Source organism: Sarcophilus harrisii, chromosome 1 (genome assembly GCF_902635505.1).
Source record: "Sarcophilus harrisii chromosome 1, mSarHar1.11, whole genome shotgun sequence".
In the NCBI taxonomy this organism is placed as follows: Eukaryota; Metazoa; Chordata; class Mammalia; order Dasyuromorphia; family Dasyuridae; genus Sarcophilus; species Sarcophilus harrisii.
The window spans coordinates 262,682,142-262,699,041 of NC_045426.1; the positions used below are offsets into that span (position 1 = coordinate 262,682,142).

General features: G+C 41.9%; 1 protein-coding gene across 1 annotated transcript in view; it reads left to right on the top strand.

Moving 5' to 3' along the window:
• Positions 1–221: 221 nt before the first annotated feature.
• The window catches only part of MICALL2 (MICAL like 2), a 62,489-nt gene continuing 45,810 nt past the window's right edge, over positions 222–16,900 (top strand). The window contains exon 1 of the mRNA XM_031941356.1: positions 222–1,196. Coding sequence (XP_031797216.1) covers positions 1,054–1,196 — 143 coding nt within the window. The 5' untranslated portion in view covers positions 222–1,053. The remainder of the gene's footprint in view (positions 1,197–16,900) is intronic.

Genomic DNA, 16,900 nt, shown 5'->3' on the forward strand with positions numbered 1-16,900 from the left:
GGAGTCCGGGACACAAAAAGGATTATGACCATTGCCCTAGTCTAGCTGTTTTACAGATGAGGAAACTGAGACCCATGGTGACAAAGTGACTTGCCTAAGACCATTCACCAAGCCTCGGTCCCCATCCTCACCCCCCAACTTTTCTGTCTAGGAAGGGGCGCCTCCACCCCCACACCTTCCACTGACCAGCCCCGCCTCTCTCGCGAGTCCCCTCCCTCCACCGCCTTCTTCCCCGCCTCCTCTTTCCCACAGATCTGGCCGAGAGCTTCGCGGACACCCAGAAAGCTGCTGCCGGACCGTGAGTTGGGGGCGACCGGGGGCCGGGCCGCGTTTGCCGGGTCTCTTCGGCAGCTAGGACTGCGGTGCGCTCCGGCGCTGTGCCGCCGGCTCGCTGCTCGGCCCAGCGTCTGGGGAGTTGAGGGGCTGGGGAGGAGGAACGAGGCTGCGGGACTAAGGGAGCACTGGGGACCCGCGGGCAGGCGGGCGAGGGCAGCGGCACCCCGGCGGCCCGGGGCCGGCAGGGAGCCCAGGGGAGCCAGCTTGCCCAAGCGCGGGGACTACGCCGCCCGGAGCCAGTGGACCTGAGCAACGGGGGCCGGCCTCTGGGAGCTGGGGGCGGGCGGGGGAGGAGCCCCGCGGCTGCCGGAGCCTGAGACTCTGCCCGGGACTTTCAACGCTCCCGGACGTGTCCGGTCCCCCGCTCTCCAGCCCTCGTAGCTGCTAAGAAGACGGAACCTGGCTTTTCTCTCGGGGATCGGGACCTTCTTGTGCCCAGCTTGCTTGGATCCCCGGGGTCGTTGCCCCCTCCTCCAGGGAGGCCCCCGGGGTCACTCTGCCTGGACTAAGGAACTGCAAACTGGTAAACCTTCGAGCTGAGCTTCCAGCGAGGCGAACCAGAACCGGAATTTCCCTGGAATTCCCTGCGCTGGCTGGAGGTGCTCTGGCTTTCCAGGTCTGCGCCCAGGAAGCGGGGTGCCTGAGAGGGACTTCCCCAGACTCGGCGCTTTGGGGAGCTTCACCGCGTCCCCGCTCCGTTCCCATTCCTGACTCAGGATGGCGGCCATCAAGGCCCTGCAGCAGTGGTGCCGGCAGCAGTGTGAGGGCTACCCCGAGGTCAGCATCACCAACATGACCACCTCCTTCAGGGACGGCTTGGCCTTCTGCGCCATCCTGCACCGCCACAGACCCGACCTCATGTGAGTAGTGGGGGGCCAACAGTCCTCCAGGAGCGGACAGCTCTGCCCCTCTTAGCTCTGGGCTAGTGTGGGTTGGCAACTGGTCCGGGGCCGCTGCCCGCCTGCACCTTGAATGAAACTCCTACATCCTTGTTTCTCAAGTCTCTTTGTTTCGGGACCTCCCACCTGGAAAGGGATGGGGGTGGGGGAACATGACCACGGGATAGACCTCTGTGGAAAAGCAGCGAGAGTTAGAGGAGAGTAGTGGCAATGGAATCTGGAACACCTGGGACCAAATCCCTTCTCTGGGACTCAGTAATTACGGGAATATGGGCCAATTACGCAACCTTTCTTAATCTCAGTTTTCCTGCCTGTAAAATGGGGACAATAATAGCTATAACGCTTACTTCATAGGGTTTTTCTAAAGTGTAAATGAGATTCGTATGTATAGGACTTTGAAAACTTTAAAAGGTTATATAAAACTTATATTATGCCCAAGAAGCTGGGCTATTAGGCAAAGATTCCCGGAGTTCAGGCTCCTCTTGCTCCCTTCCTGGAAAAATGCAGAAAGCATCTATCCTTGGGGACATAGATCCCCACTCCTCTCTGGAATTATCCAGAATTGTCACTCCCATGGTTCGTTCTTCTCTCCGCCCTCTGATGAATGAGGTGGGACATCAGCACCCTTTTAGAAAATTTCTTTTGTCTTGAGACCAAACTTTGGATTTGCCCAGAGCTAGAGACAGTGGGATGCTGCAATGGTTGGAAAAGTTCTCCTTTCCCCTGGAGTTGGTTGGGCCAGGTCAGAAACGGCTCAGTTTGGGTGGGGATGGGACTCTACAGAAAGTGTGAGACACTGGTCCGTCAGATCAGAGACTGGCTGGGAGCCCAGAGCCTGCTCTCCTTTAGGAGCTCTGGAGACAGTGGATTATTGCTGGCCAGTCAGGCTTTGGAAGGGGGGGTGAGTGGGGGAGGCGGGGTCTGAATACTCAGTTGAAGTGAGAAACTCCCAAATCTTAAACTAGAATCCTGTTTTGCTGCTACCAGTGACAAGGGGAAGGGGTTGGAGAGGGAATGGGACTGAGCATTCTCCCCCACCCACCCCCAGGCTTGAAGTAAGGAAAACTTAACTCGGTACCCTCTGGTAGAATTGTATCTCAGGGAAGATCTGAACTGATCTGTGGTTTTCAAAGGCTTTGTTTGGAAAGAGCCTAGATTCCTGCTGTTAGTGCTAAACACTGGGTTTCCTGGGCTATTGAGAGTAGCCAGTAAGGCCTCCCCACCCCTCCCTAGCTGAAGCCAAGGCCTTGCTGAGTGTGGAGGAGGTTGGATTAAAAACAATTCTTCAGAGGTGTAACTGCCCAACTAAGAGTAGTTTAAAATGTTCCCAATTCTGGAGTTTGGAGATGGGGAATGAAGTGCCAAGAAAGCAGGGCTCAGGAATACACTGGGAACCTGTGGTACAACTTATTGAAAAGTTCTATTATTTGGAGCAAGACTGTCTGAAGCCCAAAATTTGGGAATGAATGGTAACTAGTCAATCCGTCCTTGCCACCCCACACCAGGCTGGTCACGTGGAGACTTGTTCTTTGGCTCTTGCTCCTGCTATAGCAGAGCAGGCAAGAAACCATTTCATACATGTTTTATTTTTTAAAATTTTGCTGTCTCTTTTCTATACTGCACTTTGAGCCTTCTTACAGTAGATTTGGAAAGGCTCAGAGATGATATTTCTATTCTAAAATGCATGTTAAATGTGTAGAGGAATGTTTTTGCCTTTTTTTAAAAAAAAAAGTGTTTATTTAGGCACTGCTTCCTTCAAATGGTAATTTTTAGCAGGGTGTTTAAATTTTATTCCATTCCAAATACACACATATTCCAAGAAGTGTGGTACAATGCAAGGAATTTAGAGTCAGATGATCTGGGTTTGCAACCTGTATTTTCTGCTTATCTTCCGTATCATCTTGAACAAGTCATTTGACTTTGTGCCTGAGTTTCTTCCTTAGTAAAATGAAGACCAATGGTGTCAAGCTCAAATGGAAATAGGGAACCATTAGTCTGTACAAGATGATTCTTGCAGGTGACATTGACCTAATTTTAAAATGTAGTATTTATCTGTGTTTCATTTATTTTGTTAAATATTTCCCAATTACATTTTAATCTGGCCCCAAAGGTACACAGTGTTATTTCAGACAGCATGAAAATGTTTGGACCTCTGAAATCAAGTCAGTTTAATTCAGTGTACATTTATCAAGTGCCTACTATTTTCCAGGCACCCTGCTATCTATTATGGTCCTTTCCATCTCTGTTTCTGTGCCCCATCAAAATGTGGAAATGTCATATTTTTGCTTGAGGAATAAAAAGGGGCCAAACCAAGCATTATCTATCTTATCATCCTTTGCCCTAATTTTGTTAAATATAAATTGATCTGAAGGACCTGAGTTTGAATCTCAGCTCTGTGAGGATTTTGCAGCTTACTTGCCTTTTCTCTCTGTATAAAATTAGGAGGTCAGAGTAGAAGATCTCTAAGCTCTCTTTTATCTCTCAATCGATGATCCTTTGACCCATGACTAGGGAAGCAAAGCCATGTGTCTCCTGAGGACAGAGCTGGACAAAAGCACTTTGCCAGTGACCTAGAACTCCACAGTCCAGAAGTCTAGCTGCTCACCCTGCTGGTATGGTTGTAGGGGGAGCCCCAGTGGGTAGACTGAGGATTGCCTGGTGGGTGTCAGGAATTTACCTCATCTTCCTTTCCCCGATGATTTTCCTGATCCCATTAGAATTCTCTTAAAGTATTAGGGACTGACTGGCCCAGCCTGGCCTGTTTTGGTGTGTGTTCATCTTTGTTCAGAATCTTTTTGTTTTCTCCTGGGTTCCTTGGGTCCTGCCCAGCTTCCCTTTTCTGCTGCTATTTGGAGCATCAGGGAGGTTTTGTGTGTATCAGCTTGTGTATATTATCAGGTCTCTTTCCTGAACCACATGTACTCATCTCTTCCCTGCTGCTTCCTTGTTTCCATCTCTCCCCCTGCTTTCAGGTACCAGCAAAACCTACTAAATTATTGGGGTTTCTCAGATCCTTGGAACCTGCCCCTCGATGCTCCCTTGGCCTTATTCAGTCACAGGCTGTCTGTCCTTTCCTGATTGCTGGTTAAGTTGCCTGCTTAGTGACTTGGAGTCCTTCCTTGAGCGGGGAGTCCCCTTTCTAGGTCCAATCAATGAGGAAACACTGAGGAAGGCCTAGAAGTGACCCTCAATCAGTAGGGTTTTTTTTTTTTTTTTTTTTTTTTTGTTTTTTTTTTTTTTTAAGGCTCCTTGGAGGATTGTAAAGCTTGGCAGGGCAGAGAGATGGAAGATTATCCAGGACATCCTCGGCGGATGCCAGTGTCTGAAGCAAATAAAAACTTTGTCTCCTTTTCATCCTTCCCCAATATTTCTATTTAGGCGACATAATTTTAAAATAATGAAAGAAGAGCCTGAGGGGTGTGTATTGTGTAGGAGTGCCCAGGTCAGGCTTTGTTAACCGGTAGAGATGATGATGATAGTCATGACTTTTTCGTCTGTTGGCTTGTCTATGAGTGTTAGGTTTTTATTTAGCACTAGCTGATGTCATCTTCTTTCTTTATTCAATCCACTGGTGCCTCCCAGAGTTACTACCTGTTCCTCTAGTCAGAGTAGCATCAAGGCCCTCCTGTTCAGCCATTAGTTAACCAATTATTTTGACTTTGGCCTCCATGATCCCAATAGGACCTCAGGGAATGTAAGACTCGGGCATTCTCCTAACCTTCAATGTGGTCATAACCACATAGTGTAATAATATATTAATAATATATAATATTAAAGAACAAGTCAAAATAATATTATACAAATCTATTGATTCAGAATATAATTATCATAGTATATACATGTATTTCAGCAAATTAACATTTCTTTATTCCTTAGATTAGATTTTTTTCATAGTATATATTATATATCATAAGTATAGGCTTACCCTACAGAGTACAAGCAGTCTATAAATGTATAGGATACAAAAGGAAGCTAGCTTGCCCTTCCAGATTTTGCCCAGGAGGATTCACAAAAAAGAAAAGATACAAAGATTGAGGATCTAAAGGTGGAGAGAATTGAGTTTTTGAGTCTGTTGCCTTGTTCTCAAACTAAGTCACATTGGAACCATCTGGGGATGCTGATAATAATTTTTACTTTTAAAAGCTCCTGGGAGATGGATAGGAGATATCCTGTTTTAGTTCTAAAAAAACCTCACCATCAGGAAGTCCTTCCTTTTGTTAAAGCTTCGAAACCTTCCTTAGAATTCCCTCTTGGTCTGCTCTGAGTGGAAATAGAGAATATCTCTGAATAGTAACTCAGTGTATTCTTGAAGACTGATGTCCAGTCATCCTCCTCCCCATAAAATAATTCTTCTTCCTCTAACCTTTCCTCATGGGTAATTCCCCTGATATGGCTCCAAATTCAATAAACATTTATGAAGCACTTACTATGATGCTACCTGCTGGGGAGACCAAGATGGGAAAAAAAAAAAAAAAACAACATGATCTCTGCCCTTAAGGTGTGGTGGAAAGGGCTGTTTCGAGTCAAAAGATACTTTGGTTGGAATCCTGGCTCCAATACTTCCTTATTTATAAAAGGAGGACTATAGCACTTGCACTAGTTCCTCCAAGGAAAGCTGTTTGTAAGCCTTACAGCGCTATGTAAATAAATAAGAGATATCCCCAAAATGAGAGAAAGTATGATAAAAGGAAGAGTGTAATCTATATGTTGGAAAGCTGTCACTTAGCACAGTGTTTGGTACACAGTAAATGCTTGGTTAGTGTTTTTATGCATTCATGATCTCTCAAAAGGAAAGTTTAAACCGAGTATTTTAGGAAAATTGGACAAAGAAGAGATAATTTGTATCTGAGCGGGAGAGGAGAGGAAATCAGGAAAGACTTCATGGAGGCCTCTTAGCTGAGCTTGGAAAGAAGGGAAGGATTTCAGCATGCAGAGATATGGAGGAAGTACGTTTTAAACTTGGGGGACTGCTTTTGTAAATGCAAAAGAGATGAGGTGTGAGAGGAGGAAGCTAGTTTTCTAATTTGGAGCATGTGGAGGATCTTCCTGGTTTAGGAATTTGCATTTTACATTATAAGCACTGGAAGCTCCTAGTTTTTGAATGGGGGAATGTTGACAGCGACATGTGCTTTAAGATGATGTTGGCAGCTGGTTGAGAAGGGAAGGGACTGGAGATGATTAGGGATGCCCTCTTTAAGGGAGTCACCTGGAGTCAGGACAAAATTGGATTGCAGCTTTCTGAGTAGGGAGAGAATGGGGGATTTTTTTTTTTTGAGGGGAAGTGGGAGGATCAGGCAGTGAAGATTTCACCCTGACACTGGACCTATACCAACATAATCTTGATGGTCCAGGTCATTGCCCTTCAGCTCTTCCCTCTGCCCACCAGTTTGACTCAGAGATTGAAGGTATGGGAGTATCTGAGCCCAAAACACTGAGTAAAATTCTCCAGAATGGGCCTTGCCTGAGGGCTTTCCAACTAACTGGATAGGAAGCCTGAAGCCTAGGTGTGCAGTTTACATGGTGATGACAGTCTCCCAAGCCAGCCCAGGTGAGCACAGCCCTGGAAAATGGTCACACCCTTATGGGGTGAGTCTCCTTACTGCTTTTCCTTCTGGCCCAAAGGTGCTAAAACCACTTAACAGGGACTTGGCCATCTCTGATGTTTAGAGATACTCTTCTGCCACCCTGGAATTGCCCGTTAAAAATTTCAAGTGTTTCAGGAAAGGGTTCTGCATTTTCTCCATGCCTCTAGCTCTCGTTCTTTGGAAAGAACTATAGCCTAGAGAAAGGAAAATTAAAGAGCTGGGAGGAAAGGACTCAGTAAGCCATAGTGCAGACACACAAATGGAACTTTTACTGTAGGCAAGACAGTAGTGAAGGGAACTTGGAGGAGGAGAAGGCTTTAAGGGGCTTAGATGAGATGTAACAAAGTACTTCCTGAATTGTGACGATAGACCATGTTTTTATACATTCATAATCTCTCAAAAGGAGAGATTAAACCAAGCATTTTAGGAATATTTGACAAAGAAGAGATCATTTTTATCTGGGTGAGAGAGGAGAGGAAATCAGGAAAGACTTCATGGAAGCCTCTTAGCTGAGCCTGGAAGGAAGAGTAAGAATAAGTGCTGGATTTCCGAGTTGCTGAGTTTTATCTGTCTCTGCCCAAAGACAGAAGGATGTTTTGTGAAACATTCCAGCCCAAGGAACTAAAATTCTGCTCTTGCCTCTTTTGGAGTCTATAGAGGTTAGGAAGAGGGGAATTGAAGATGAGGAAGGGGCAGAGAAGTCCAGGATGGCAGCCACCAGATTTTATCTAAACCCAGTCTGCCTTTTACTTAGTCTTATCTCTTGATGGAAAACTATTTCCCTTTTTGCATCAGCATCAAGAGTCAGTGGAAGTAGCAGTTCTGGAGAGAGTGGGGAAGGAGGGGAAGGAGGGGACTGTGGTTGACCTCAGTTCCCACACGAAGACTCTAGACGTTTATCAGGAAGCCTGGAGCCCGTCTTCCAATGGCTGAGTGGACAAGTGGCCTTCTATTCTGGAAGCCAGGGGGTACTCCGCTCCAATGACCTTTTCTCCTTCCTGTTGTTTTCTTTCCAGAAAGCACATGGAAGGGAATGGACATTTTTTCCCCATTATCATTTAGTGTTGAGCAACCAGTGTGTCAAGACCCAATGTGAAGATGCCCCTTAGGGAGAGAACTTGAACTCTCTCCCTTGGGAGAAAAGAAATCCTAGACAATTTCCCAGCTTTTTTCACCACACAAAAAAAGTCTGGATGTTCTTGGGTTTTCCCCTGCTTTGGGCTGTGGTGAAGGAACTATTGGGAAATAGAAGTTTGTTCCAGCAGTCTAGGACAGTTTTGTACAGATGTGGTCCCAATATTGGGCAGTTCTTCCCTTCTTCTTCCACCACGCTTCACTTTCACTAACCCTTTAAGGATCAGGGGAACCAGATCCAGCAGCCCTGCTAAGAGGTCCTGCTCTCCTAATTGTGCCAGAGTTTTCTAGGTGGCTGAGAAAGTCCAGAAGAGGAGGGATACATCTCCACAGTTGATTTCTTCTGTAGCTTTTTTTTTTCCCTCTATAGACGGGGCGTTAATGAATGGAGCAACTCTTTCCTAGATATAACCTTTTCTGTCTCCCTTTGTCTCTCACATGTTTCTTGGTCTCTGTCTCCCCTTCTTTGTGTTTCTAATTTTATTTCCATTCTAGCACCTAGCAGTTTGCACATTGTTGATTGAATGGATGTCAGTTCTCCTTTGGTCTCTTTCTCTGTGTTTAATTTTGTGTATCAGTTTCTTTACATCTTTATGTCTCTCCTTCTGTTTCTGTCTCCCATTGCCTTTTTTTGTTTTTTGTTTGTATTTCTCTTTTTCTCTGTTTTGCAACCATCCACTGGAGTGTGATGTGTGAGCAGAGGGGCTGCTTGCTCTCTTTCTCTCGGTGGGATTAACTCCAGATGTGGTAGGGAAGCCAAGATGGGAAGGTTTTGATGAAGCACTTTTCCTTCCCCTGGTAATACCCTCCCCCTCCACTTGCACACCCCCCCAACCTTCTGCCCCCTTAGTGGTTGGATTTTGTTCCAAGCCATAAAGCAGCGTGAGGTCAGCACTCCAGGAATTTGGAAGTGGGTATAAAATCCCCAGGAGCCCCAGGGCTGGTTAGTGAGAGGTGGTTGGGACTGGATCTGTGAGCAGCTGCTGGCTCTCATTTCTCAACAGATGTTTGTGCGTGGCCATAAGGGGCTACAGTTAGAGCAACAGCAACTTTCAGGCAAAGAAGGGGTGCCTGCTCGCCATGCCGGTGGGAATTGAGGTTGCTTAAGCTCTCCTTGCCAAGCATTTGCCTAACTGGGTGCTGAGCACACAATAGGTGCTCTGTAATTAGTTGCTGAATGAATGAATGAGGGATAATGCTTGATGAATAAATGAATGAGTTTTATTTGGAAGCAAAATAAAAAGCATTCTTATCCCCTTATATGAAACAACTGTGTATTTGCACCTGGAATGCTTTTAGAGTTCAGGAGTGTATCGAGTTCTTAACCTTTTCTGAGTTCCTTTTGGCAGTTTGGGAAAGCTTATAACTCCTTTTCAGAATAATACTTTTAAGTGTATAAAATAAAATATGTAGGATTACAAAGGATATTGAAATAGGGTTATTGAATATTTTTAAGAAATAAGTTCACAGACCTCAGAGTAAGGACCCCTTTGGATAGTGGGATTAGAAATGGTTCAGAAGAGCAATGATTTGAGAGCTGGAGAGCAGCTACAAAAGGACAGACGGTACTAATTAGACCTAGTCAGTCACAGTATCCCAATATTTAAGAACTGCAAGGGACCTGAAACAGTTTCCAAGCCTCTCATTTTACAGATGAGAAGACTCAGGCCCAGAGAGGGGAAGTAAATGCATTGCCTAGTTTGCAAAGGCAAAGGATATGATGGGAATCACATAATCAAGGAATATGGCATTGATGGATGGTCCAGCTTTTACCTCTCCCTCCCTCTCTCCCCTCCACCCCCCTCACTGTCTCACTGTCCATTCATCCATCTATCTATTTGTGTATTTATCTATCTGTTAATCTGGCTATCCATTTGTCTGTCTATCCATCCATCTAACTGTCAAAATGTCTGTCCATCTATCTGTTTATCCATTCATCTCTCTCTCTCTCTCTCTCCACCTATACTATCCCCAACAAACTGGTCATTTAGCTCTCTGTCTGAAACCCTCCAATGATAAAGAATGCTGTATTCCTGTTAGTGGTCCATTTCCCTTTTTGTACATTTTTGAAATTTACATATTTTTCCTAGAAACTATTGTAAACTTTTTCTTTGCTTCTCAAGTCTCTGCCATCTCTGCCTCCCTTTACCTCATTCAACCTCCACCTTAGCTAAGGACTTTGCAAACTTTACTAAGAAAAAATGAGACAATTCAATGTGAGTACCATTTCCTTCTCCAGCTCATTTTACAGATGAGGAAACTGAGGCAAACAGGATGAAATGACTTGCCCAGGATCATACAGCTAAGAAGTGTCTGAGGCAGGAACTGGGGAAGATGACTTTTCCTGACTCCAAACCCAACATTCTATCCACTGCATATGGTTCTTTTTCTTCCTGATTAAAGGAGTCTAAATTTTCACTATCCTTAAAAAACTTCCAGTAGACCCATCAAAACCAATCTATTGTCTTCCCTATATCTCTTTTCAGACAAACTCCTTGGAATAATGGCCTGTTTTCTCTGACTCTACTTCCTCTCCTCAATCCAGCTCCTACCTCATGATTTAATGGAACTTCCCCCCAAATTAACGAATAATTTCTTAGTTGTCTGACCTCCTTAATTTTAATGCCTTCCCTCTGGGATTATCTTCAATTTATCCTGTATCTTGTTTATACATATTTTGCAAATTATTCCCTCATTAGATTGTGAATTCCTTGAGAACAGAGACAATTATTATTGCTATTAGTTTTGACTTTCTTTGTATCCCCAGTGCCTGGAACATCATAGGTGCTTAATAAAATTTGTTAGTTGGCTGATGGACTAAGTAATGATCTCTTCTTCTTCTTCTTTTTAAAAATAATATCCTTTTATTTTCAAAATATATGCAAAGATAGTTTTCAACATTAACCTTGCCAAAACCTTGTGTTCCAAATTTTTCTCTCTTCCTTCCTCCCACTCCCTTTCCTAGACAGCAAGTAATCCAATATGTAAATTCTTCTGAGTCTTAATTCTTTTTGACCTTGTATTTCTCTTCCTAAATTCTCTCTTTTTTGACCTTTTTTTTTTTTTTTTTTAACTTTCTCTCTCAGTTCATCTCCTACTTGTCTCTTTCTGAAGATTTTTTGTAGATTCATCAGCCTTGACTTATAATTAATTCATTGTTCCCTAATTCTGGGTGTTTCTCAAACTTTGACTTTAGGCTCCTTTCTTTCCCACCTCTCCACTACATATGGATTTAGCTCTTATGAATTTAACTATCATCTCTATCTAGATGATCCCCAGATTTATATATCCAGACCCATCCTCTCCCCTGAGCTTCAGTCCTACATCACCAATTGCCCATTGGTTATTTCAAACTGAATATCTTGGGGACATCCTAAACTCAACATGCTCCAAATTGAACTTCTAGGCCCCTTTCTTTTCCCTATCACTCCTATTACCATAGGAGGTATCATCATCCTAGGAGGTATCATCATCCTTCCAGTCTGGAAGGTTTGTTATCATAGCATTATATTGGACTGTCCTTCACCCATATATCCAATCATTTGTCAAACCTTGCCATTTCTTAGCTTCCCAACAACTCTTGAATCTGATCCTTTTCTTTACTCCCATAATTACCATCTTTATTCAAGTCTTTATAATCTCTTACCTATTATTGCATCAGCCTCCTAATTGGTTCCCCCCTTCAAGTTTCTCCCCACTCTAGCCTGTCCTATACACTGCTTCTAAAGTAATATTTCTTAAATGAAGATCAAAGTTATTTTTCTGCTTAATCAATTCCAGAAGTTTTCTCTTGCCCCAAGGACAAAATATTAACTGCCTGTTTAACTTTTAAAACCCTGTGCAATGTGGCCTGAGTCTACCTTTCCAGCTTCTTTGGACATTCTCCTTTCTGCACTCTGTGATCCAGTCAAACTGGCCTTCTTTATTCTGTGAAACTCCATTTTTCATGTCTGTGCTTTTGTACGGGTGGTCCCTCATGCCTGGAATATACTCCCTCCTTAATATTTGCAAAGTACCTGGCACATAGTGAGTGTTTAATAAATGCTTATCTTCTCCCCCCCTACATTATATCTTTACCTCAAAGTTCCTTTCTTCCTTCAAGATCCAACCTAAACCCTTATCTTTTTCATAAAGTCTTTCCTGATTCTCCTAAAAGCTAGTGCTCTTCTTCTCAAACTATTTTATTTTATTTTATTTTTTTGCTGAGGTAATTGGGATTAAGTGACTTGCCCAGGTTCACACAGCTAGTAAGTGTTAATTGTCTGAAGTCAGATTTGAACTCGGGTCCTCCTAATTTCAGGGCAAATATTCTAGGCACTGCATCATCTAGCTGCCCCCAAACTGTTTTGTATTTAACTAGTTTGCATGTATTTATATTGACTAATTTGAAATTTCTGATATATGATAGTTTTTATAGTATCTTTTTTTGGAGACAAGATTAAATGACTTGTTTTAGGGTTACATAACTAGTAAGTTTCTGAGGCTGGATTTCAGCTTAGGTCCTTCTGACTTCAGGGTCAATGCTCTATCTGTTCTATGTATATACTTTTACTCACATGTGTTGCTTCCTCCATTAGAATATGCATTTCTTGCCATTAAGAATTGTATTATTCTTTGAACTTATATACCCATACTTGGCATGGTGTCTGACATATAGTAGATGTTTGAAAAGTATTTGATTGTTGATATTTAGTTGAAAACTAACAGGCTATAACTTCATCTTTAGGAATTGATTTTTTGAACCCAGCAATAGAACTTGACATTTATCTTTACAGGAATGCAAAATCCAAGGCAGGAGCTATTTTTCATCTAGACTTTGTAGCTTTCTCAGGTGGGGCAATGGATGGAGTGTGAAGTCTGAAGCTATCTTCCTGAGTTTAAATCCAGCCTCACACACTTATCAGCTATGACCCCAGACACTTTTAACCCTGTTCACCTCAGTTTCCTCATCTATTAAATGAAGTGGAGAAGGAAATAGCAAACCACTACAGTTTCTTTGCCGAGAACATCCTAAATCGGATCATGACTGAAAAATGACTTAACAACAATAAAGAACAACTTTCTCAGTTCTAACCATGGTACTTTGTACACATCAGGGATTAAGTATTTGTTAAATTGACTTAGAGTTTATTCAGTTTCTTCTTGTTAACTTTAACCTACCTTTCCAGTCTATCAAGATATTGTTGGTCCTACATTCTGCTGCTTATTATGTTAGCTGCTCCTCCCAGAGACTTATCTGCAAATTTTATAAGCATACCATAAATCTACCTCCTGTACCTTTATCTCCATCAAAATTATTTACAAGTGTTGACCATAACAGGATCAGGGACAGAATTCTTTCAAAGTTCATTCTAAACTGCCATAGATCCTCAGGATTAAAAGTTATTTTCATAAATACTGAAGTCAAACAGAGACCTGAGCACCAAACCCTGAAATATCAGAATGTTTAAGTACCTCTTTGGCATTTGAACTGGATAAATTTAGGAAGAAATAAAAATAATTCCTAATTCATCCAATGGGTTTCTATCCTTGATTGGTCTGAGTATCACACTATTCCTCTTTCATTGAACCCTGAAATCTTGTCATATAAAATTGGAGATTTGCCTTTAAGTGGTGTTAATTTTCAGCATACTACTCTATTTTTCATCTAAGGAAATCTCATTTTAGGGTTGCAACCTAAATTCAGGTGTGTCATATTTTTGGATCCTTGTAATAAACAGAACCCAAAGTTTCTAAATGACAAAACTACCATTTATAGTAAGAGGAAATGGGCAAAACCTTTTTTTTTTTTTTTTTTTTTTTTTTTTTTTTTTTTTTTTTTTAGCATGAAATGCTCTTCCATGGCTTGCTTTTGGGACTTAAGAGTAGCAGAACTCTGGAAGGGAGAACCTTGGGTCTGACTCACTATGGTATTTCCTCTGGTCCGATAAGGACTGGATGCCAGATAGTGATGGATGGGGGGTGGGGGGGGCCTTTGAGTTACATCTGAACACAAAGCCTTCTCTCTGACTATTTAAGGCCTAAGTGAGAATCCCTAGAACCAAGCAATGGAATTTTCAACCAGTATCTATGAAGCTTTCCTTGATGGCTCTTATCTTGCTTCAGTGTCTGAATTCCTAAATTTGTATTTATTTTTATGAGCCAATTGGGGTTTAGTGACTTGCCCAGGGTTACATAGCAAGGTCTGAGATCAGATTTGAATTCAGGTCCTCCTGACTCCAGTGTCCATTTTGCCATCTAGCTGCCTCAGTGACTGAAATCCTTCAGCACTTGCAGTCAGTGCTGCACATTTGGCTGTTTTCTCAGTCTCAGGAGCAAGTAGGTTGGTCTTGTGCAGTTAAATAGATAGAACCTTCAGCAGAAATTTAGAGAAAGCATAGCATAGTGGAAAGGAGATACCTCTGCTTTAGTCCCAGCTTTTCAGCCTAAGAATTGTGTGACTGCAGGCTAATCATTTCATTTCTTTGGGACTCATTTCCCTCTTGTATTAAATGAGGGGATTAGTGTAGATGACTTGGAAGGGAGGGACCTTCTCATGATCAAAAGTTATTGTCATGAACGTTGAAGTGGTTTTACTACATATACTAAATATAATAGAGCAGTCAATGAAGGATATATGAGCTTAGAGCTAAGAAGAGATCAAGTTGAGAAGTAAGATTCCTCTCTTTTAGTAAAAGAAGGCTTCCAAGAGAAGACGGACTTAAATCGGTCCTTAAAAAATATTAGGGATTTAGGTCAGTCCAGGGAAGGCAGATGTTATTGAGCAGAACACCTAAACTGTGAACAACATTTAAGAATGTTGTTTAAGAATTAATAACGGGGTAGCTGGTTGGTGTAGTGGATAAAGCACTAGCCTTGACGCCAGGAGGATCAGACATTTGACACTTCCTAGCTGTGTGATCCTGGGCAAGTCACTTAACCCCAATTGCCTCAGCCAAAAAAAAAAAATTTAAGAATAATAATTGGGGGGGAAAATTTTTTTTAAAAAGAATTGATATTTAAGAATGCTTAAGAATTAAGAATTGGAAAAAATATGTCAATTAAGTTATGCTATGTTATGCTAATTACATAAAAATATGTAAATTAAGAACAACGTTTAAGAATGTTGTTTAAGAATTAAGAACAACAACTGGGAAAAAAATTTTAAAAAAAGAATTAAGAACAACATTTGAGAATATTGTTTAAGAATTAAGAACAACAGTTGGGGAAAATAAAATACATATTAAAAAAGAGTGAATATGAATATATAAGAATTAAAAACAATTTGGAAAAATATATTTAAAAATTAAGAACAATCTCTAAGAATGATATTTAAGAATTAAGAACAACTGGGGAAAATATAAAAAAAAAAGAAATAAGGACAACATTTAAGAATATTGTTTAAGAATTAAGAACAGTTGGGGAAAATAAAATATATATTTAAAAAGAATTAATATTTAAGAATGTTTAAGAATTAAGAACAGCAGTTGGAGGGAAAGATAAAATTAAAAAGAATTAACAATATTTAAGAATGTTATTTAAGAATTAAGAATAACAATTGGGGAAAATATTTTTTTAAAAAAGAATTAAGAACAACATTTAAGAATGTTATTTAAGAACTGAGCAACAATTGGGGAAAATAAAATATATATTTAAAAAAAGAATTAATATTTAAGAATGTTTAAGAAGTAAGAACAACAATTGGGAAAAGTGTTTAAAAAATTAAGAACATGTAAGAAGACTCTGTCCCAACTTACTCCCTCCACTCTGCTCCTGATCTCACCTCCCCAGAAGGCCTTATCCTACAAGGCAGGGAGAACACACCCAAAACCTTTGTAGTCTAAAGAGTGTCTCTTCTATCCAGTATGTGTTCAGATAGTTTGGCTGGTGGAGGATGTTTCTCTTTGCTGTAAAGTCAACTGTCTTTCCTCAGCTATACTGGATTATTCTGTCTAAATTTGCATTTTAGATACCGGGAAACTGAGACCAAGAGAGGCTAAAACAAATGCTCTTTCTAATTGTTATTTCAGTCATATCTGACATTTTGTGACCCCATTTGGAGTTTTCTTGGCAAAGATAATGGAACGGTTTGTCATTTCCTGCTCTAGCTCATTTTACAGATGAGGAAACTGAGGCAAACAGGGCGAAGCGACTTATTTGCTCAGGTTCACACAGTTAGGAAATGTCTGAGGCTGAATTTGAAATCAGATTCTCCTTCAACTCCAGGGTTGGCCCTCTATCCACTGTGTCACCCAGCTATATCACAATTAACCCCTGATAATCTGGAAGAACGTTATTAAGTCAGAGAACCTGGGTTCAAATCCTACTTTTGACACCTGATACATGTGTGACCTTGGCAAATTATTAAACTTAAGTTTCAATTGCCTCATCTGTAAAAGGAGATCACTTGGACTAAATGCCCTCTGAGGTCATTCCTGGCTTTCTTCCCCTTTCTGGTGGGCAGTTGTGATCTTGACAACTCTCATTGTTGGAGAAACAGCTGGAGACCCTTGGAAAGGAAACACCTGGAAGAGGCAGGGGGGTAGGGGCTCTTGGTGAGACTGAACCTTGCAAGGAAATAGGGGTGGAGTTCTGCACCCATTTGTGGGTCATTACATTTCTCCAGGTGGGTGTGGTGATGATCAGATGTTTATTTAAGATCCAAGTTCCTGCTCAGTCTTTTTGAAGATTTTGTGTTGTTTAAGTAATGCCTCAGGAGGGTATTTACCAAGCACCCAGATGCTGGGTATTATGGGTTTTATTTCTGGGGCGTTACTTTCCCTTGCTTTGACACCCCAGCTGGAGGTGTGGCCCTATTTCTAAGAAGAGGATTGGAATGAAGGCCTGAATGGGCCAGCCCTGCTCCCAAGTCAGGACAGGCAATTGGTGATTTAGTCTAGTCCAGTGACTCCCAGACTTTCTGAGGATGTTGATTCCTCTTCCCTTCTCCTTTAAAATAATCAAAAA